The sequence below is a fragment of the Leptonychotes weddellii genome, chromosome 14, assembly GCF_054177405.1.
Source record: "Leptonychotes weddellii isolate Sample4059 chromosome 14, ASM5417740v2, whole genome shotgun sequence".
NCBI classification, from domain to species: Eukaryota; Metazoa; Chordata; class Mammalia; order Carnivora; family Phocidae; genus Leptonychotes; species Leptonychotes weddellii.
This window is the reverse complement of record NC_138382.1, coordinates 74,361,430-74,367,429: the sequence shown is the minus strand read 5'-3', so window position 1 is coordinate 74,367,429 and position 6,000 is coordinate 74,361,430. Positions and strand designations below refer to the sequence as shown.

The 6,000-nt window shown below is 55.9% G+C and overlaps 1 protein-coding gene across 6 annotated transcripts in view; it reads right to left on the bottom strand.

Moving 5' to 3' along the window:
- The window catches only part of MIGA2 (mitoguardin 2), a 22,200-nt gene extending 16,770 nt beyond the window's left edge, over nt 1-5,430 (bottom strand). For 3 of the 6 annotated variants that reach the window (XR_014140184.1, XR_014140185.1, XM_081803728.1), the window contains exons 1-2: nt 2,302-2,523; nt 1,216-1,426 (exon numbers count right to left, since the gene is read on the bottom strand). Coding sequence is in view for 4 of the 6 variants with exons in the window: in XM_081803728.1 (XP_081659854.1) it covers nt 1,216-1,426; nt 2,302-2,397 (307 nt within the window). In the remaining 2 variants the exon portion in view is untranslated. Of the gene's footprint in view, nt 1-1,215; nt 1,427-2,301; nt 2,529-5,330 lie in introns of those variants that run through there. The other 3 variants (XM_081803729.1, XM_006748985.3, XM_031020081.2) reach the window with 2 other exon arrangements.
- Between the last annotated feature and the right edge of the window lie 570 nt (nt 5,431-6,000).

Below are 6,000 nucleotides of genomic sequence, written 5' to 3'. Positions count from 1 at the left end.
GGGACTCCAGGATCATGACCTGAGCCGAAGGCAGTCGCTTAACCAACTGAGCCACCCAGGCGCCCCTAGACTAGTCTTAAAACTTCTTTTTCCAGCTGTAAAGAGAAAACTTCCCTTTTGCAATGATAATTCGCAACTAAAATTCATTTTCATTTAAGGGGATTTTTCCTTCTTCTTCTTCTTTTTTTTTTTAATGTAGGCTCCATGCCCAAAGTGGGGCTTGAACCCATGACCCTGAGATCGAGAGTTGCACGCTCTACTGACTGAGCCAGCCAGGCGCCCCAACGGGGATTTTTGCTTCTTAAACCAGGTTTCTCCCAAGATGTGAGCCTGTGAGGACTTCCTGCCCAGGGAAGAGATCCATATGATATTCAGGCATGGCAAACAGTGGGGTGCTGGGTAACAAAATGAACAGGGTCTATAAGGGTTTTGAAAGCCACACCAGCAGACACAAAATGGCTCAGAGGCTACCAGGGGCTGGCGGGGAAGGAGAGAGGCACTGACTACACAGGACATGGGGACTGAGAGCATAGTGGGACAGTTCTCGATGTGGTGTAAATACAGGACTCTAGGTGCTACACAAAATTCCATAAAGAACTGTATGCTCGGGACGCCTGGGTGGCTCAGTCATTAAGTGTCTGCCTTTGGCTCAGGTCATGATCCCAGGGTCCTGGGATCGAGTCCCGCATCGGGCTCCCTGCTCAGCAGGAGGCCTGCTTCTCCCTCTCCTACTCCCCCTGCTTGTGTTCCCTCTCTCGCTGTGTCTCTCTCTGTCAAATAAATAAATAAAATCTTTAAAAAAAAAAAAGACCTGTATGCTCAAAAGGCTGAACTTAACTTTAAAAAAGGGGTGGGGAGGATGGAGAGAATACCATCTGGCTCAGGAACCACATGGCCCTTCTTGCTCCTGAGCCAGGGGGCTTCCCTCCCTGAGCAGAGGAGCTGCATCCTGCCACTCCCTCTGGACGCGGGTGTTCCCAAGGGGTCCTCAGATACTGAGAACTGCCGCCACCAACAGGACATGTGCATCTGGCTGCATCACCCACCAAATCCTTGACTTGGTGATGACTCAGGGAAGGGTCTACCACATCCCCGCTTCCCGGAGGGGAACTCAGCTTGGAGACAGAACATCACTAGCCCGAGACCCGACAGTGACCAGGGGCCCAGCTGGGACTTGACTCCAGGTCAGGCCCTCCCCCAGCGCCTCACACCTACCTTTCTTCACCGATGGGACCTTCCTGGCCATGAGGATGGGGAGGGGCACCGTGCCCAGATATGCACCTCCCATCTCAGGGCCGACCTGCTTCTTCCTCCGCCGTCGCCTCTTCAGCTGATGGGCGGCCAGGGCCAGGGCCACCGTGCCCAGGGCTGTGGCAAAAAGGACCTTCCGCAGGCCTGGTGTCAACCGCAGCTGGGAGAAGGCAGACTGCAGGAAAAGAGGGAGGCGGCTGGGCTACATCTCCCTGGAGGAGCTGAGGTGGGCAGAGCTGTGCTGGGGAGCACCTGAGGGACACAGGAGGCCTCAGGCACTCGGGGTCCATTTGCTGACCAGGAATGAGAGGCAGTCACCCCCGAGGAGGCACTGGGCCAGCACCTCTGAAATGTGGACCACGGGGACGTAAAGAGGTCGGGGACAGCAAAATGGCAATGCCAAAGAGATCACATCTAGGGCCCAGTAAGGTGTCCCTCACTCCATCGGTCGTGATTCTAACAGCTGCAGTGACTGAGCCCCTACTATGCCAGGCACGGAGCTAGGATTTTACCTGCACTCCCTGGCTGAATGCCTGTCCTTTTCCAGGTGAGACTCTGAGGCTCACATAGGTTAAGACACGTGCTCAAGGTGACAGGGAGTCAGAAATCGAACCTAGGTCTCCTGACCCCATTTCTTAATGACTCCTTGAAGTTGGTAACATTCCCTCCACCTAACTGCCCCATCTGTACAATTCCCTGCTCCTCACTCTCTGCCTGCAGAACTGGGAGCCCCTCACGTGGGGCTGCACCCCACACAGCAGACCTGGTCAGCCACAAACATCTGCGGTTGGCAGGAAGGGCATTATTGACCCCTTTGATAGACTGAAACACTGAGGCCAAGAGTTCACATAGCCCTAGCATGAAGACCGGGCTTGGGACTCCAGACTCCTCACCTAGTCATTCCTGCTCTGCACAAAGAGAAGACCCCAGAAGCCTGGGGCAATAATGAGAGACAGGCTTTCCCAAAGGCTAGAGACCCTGGGATGAGTGGCTCAGTGTTTCAGAGGCCAGAGGGGTAAAGGCAGGACCACAACCCATCCCAACGTTTACCTGCCCAAAGGTCGTGTACAGGAACACAGGGATCTCGGCCACCGTCATGGCCAGCGCCTGGATCATGGACATGCCCTCGGTCCTCCGGAACGCCATGGCAGGACCAGCACCCTCGGGTCTAAGAGTTTCCAAGGAAAATGTCTTCAACTGGCTGCTGGCTGGGTCCCAGGCACCATCCACGCCTCGGAAAGATAGGGACACACATACCAGAGGGTCCTTCCACAGAGCTGAGAGACAGATGACCAAGTCGGACAAGGATATGCTCAGGTGAGCACAGCGAAATGCCCGTAAGAGTGCCCTGGGGGATGAGGTGGGAGCAAAGCCCACCTCTGGAACCCCAGGCCTGGAATCAGGCCCCCGCCTTCTGCAACCACCAGCAGGAAGGCAGCCAAATGTCCCACATACCCTCTGCCCGCCCTGAGCCCTAGGAGCAGAAGACTGCATCTCTGGCATGTTGGCCCAAGAACAGACCCAAGGCCTGGGAGATGGATAGGTCACTCTCAAACTTGGGGCTTTCTGCCACACTTGCACAATCTTTTTAAACCCGTGGTCCACTGGCTACACAAAAACTTCAGGCCACAAAAGGGTCAGGCCCCTGACTGAGAATCATTACATGTTTTTCACCTCCCACAAAGCCAAGAATGTTTTTATTTCCTGCGGACTGTATTATGAAAGCAGCAGGGTGCTCCCTCAAATAGCGAAAGCTACTACACTCTATGTGTATATTCTGCACTGGGTTCTTTCCATATGTTATTTCACGGGATCATTACAATTCTGTGAAGGAGATGCTATCTAGCCCCGCGCCCCATCTCTGCCAATTTCCAAAGAGGGAAGTGAGACTCAGAGGGGTTTTAAGTCAGGAGGAATCCACAGTCATACCGCTAGTATGAGGTAACATCAGGACTTGGACCAAGGTCTACTGGACTTTAGACTCTGTGCTCAGTACAACCCTTTAGCTAAACCTGACATGCAGTAGGAAGTGGCAAGCCCCAGCAGAACCACAAACTACAAGAGCAACTTTCCCCATTCCAAGGTCAGTGAATAAATGGCTCGAGCACACATTGCCCAGTCCCCAAGATCCTGCAGAGCACTCCCCAACTGCCACCACAAAGACCAAGGATGCCTTCAAGGTCTCCTGGGACCTCAAGCGGAAGGAATACACAGACCAGGACAGACCCTATCGACCTGGGACGGCAGCCAAAGTCACTGGAGCAGCACAAGAAACAGCTTATTCCCAGTGAGTGGGAAGGATGGACGATCCTACCAGTGTAGATCTAGCGCTGGGCTGCGTGCATGAGAGGGGCAAGTGGGGGAATACCCAGTCTAGGGCCAAGGAAACGGTCATGCTGTTAAGACAGGAGACATCGTGGGGCACCTGGGTGGCTCAGTCGGTTAAGCGACTGTCTTCAGCTCGGGTCATGATCCTGGAGTCCCAGGATCGAGTCCCATGTCAGGCTCCCTACTCTGCGGGGAGTCTGCTTCTCCCTCTGACCCTCCCCCATCTCATGCTCTCTCTCTCTCGTTCTCTCTAATAAATAAAATAAAATATTAAAAAAAAAAAAAAAGATAGGAGACATCGTGCCAGGAGGCTGTGAATTGACCACCTCCAGTGGTCAGGGCCCGGGTTCGTATCACAAGCCAGCCCTCTCATTCCCCCAACCCGGCCCAGGCCTCAGAACACCAGAGGATCAGCAACCACTATTTCCCCAGCACTTACACTATAGGCCAGGCTTCCCACAAGCTCTGGCTGGGAGTCAAGTCACTCAGAGACAACCACTGCTTATGATGGGGAAACTAAGGCCATGAGACGTACGCAACCTGACTGACTTCGCTAACTGACCAAGCTGGGATGTGACCTCAGCTGCAAGGGATCCTGAAGCTATGGTGTTTCCCCTGAGGCGCCTGCTACAGCAACCGCGTCTCCCTCCTTGCCACACCTGAAGGACTTCTGGGCCCAAGTGAGGAGCCCACAGGGAGCTACAACAGTGAACTCGAACACGTGCTCCAGGAGTGAGACGGGGCTGGGAGGCCTGGTTACTTGCCTGCAGGAGAGTCAAGAGCAGCCTCTGCTGCTCCAGACGAGAGGAAGAGTGGCAAGTGCAAGGTGATGACACTGCCCCCAAGCCTGCTTCACTCCAGGGTTGGATCCAGACTCAGCTCAACCGTACTCTATTCTTCCCCACTGACACAACCTGGGGAGAAGCCTCCTCTTCTCCACGATGACGGCCTGTAGCAACGTTTCCCACCCTGTGCACACTTCCAACGCCATTCCCAGCTGGGGAAGTCACCCTATAACCTTGGGCAGGAACCTCTGCATTTGGCCCCCCCTGTGGCATTTACAACACCCTCAGCTTGGATGCCCACACTTTCCACAGCGGCAACCTCCTCCCTTGCCCTGGGCAATCCTATTAATGACTCTGGCCTGAGCAGCCCGTCCTTCCTGCCTGACCCCAGCAATGTCCCGAGCCCAGGCACTCCGCTGAACCACCCTCTGCCCAGTCTCTCTTCATGGCACCCTACACACCTTACAAGTCTGACCAAGCACTTGTAATGCGTAATGGGCACTCCCGTACTGAACCTCAGCAATATCCCCTTCTTCAGAATCTGTTCATCTCATCTTGGACATCTCCCTGCGCAGCCCCAGTTCAGGCCCCCTTTTCTCTTGCCCGACCCCTGGAATATCCTTGAGGGTCGTCTAGGTGCCCACTGGCGCCACCCACGGCCGGCACACCTGCTCCCTCCATCTCGGGTACTTCCTAGCCCACGTTCGGGTACCTACGACCCTGCCACGTTCCAGGCCCGGGCATCTCCTCACTGACCTAACCTGGTACCTTCCGTTCCACCTCTCGCGCCGCCCACGGCCCGGGTACCTGTTTATTCTAACCCCGGCCCTTCTAGTCCGTCTGAGCCCGGACACCTGCGCTCCCACCCAGATCCTTGCTCAGACCCGGTTCCCACCCGCTGCAAGCCTCAGTCCCGGGCCCTGCCGCGTCGCCCGCCGCACGAGCTCAACCCGGGGCGCCACTCACCCAGGATCCCATCGCTGCGGAAGGGCAGCGTCTCCTTCTCCGGCGCCCGCGCAACCAACCTCGCGGCCACCGCGGGGGGCGTGGCCTCACGCCGGGCCAACCCTCCTTTGCCCAATGAACATCGCCGAATTCCGGCCAACGGGCCTGGTCACGTGACCAGCCTGGCCGCACCTCCCTCGGCCCCTGCTCCGCCCCCTAAGTGCGGTTGAGGCGCGGAAGTGATCTCCCCTACCATTGGCCGTCGGGATTCGATTGACTCCGGTGGCTGAGTGGGGCGGGGCCACCCTTAAAGAGGCTGAGGCGGAGCTATGAGGTCTCTAAGGGTCTTTCTGGGAGGGACCTGCGATCGGTTTGAGCCCTATTTGGCTTCGCTGCTCCTTTGGATTCCCACACAAATTCGGCCCGCCCTTCAAGGGCCCATTTTCTTTCTTTCTTTTTCTTTTTTCTTTTTTTTAAAGATTTTATTTATTTATTTGACAGAGAGAGAGGGAACACAAGCAGATAGAGAGGGAGAGGCAGAGGGAGAAGCAGGCTTTCCGCTGAGCAGGGAGCCCGATGCGGGGCTCGATTCCAGGACCCTGGGATCATGACCTGAGCCGAAGGCAGACGCCAAACGACTGAGCCACCCCGGCGCCCCAAAGGGCCCATTTTCAAATGCCACTGCCTCTGA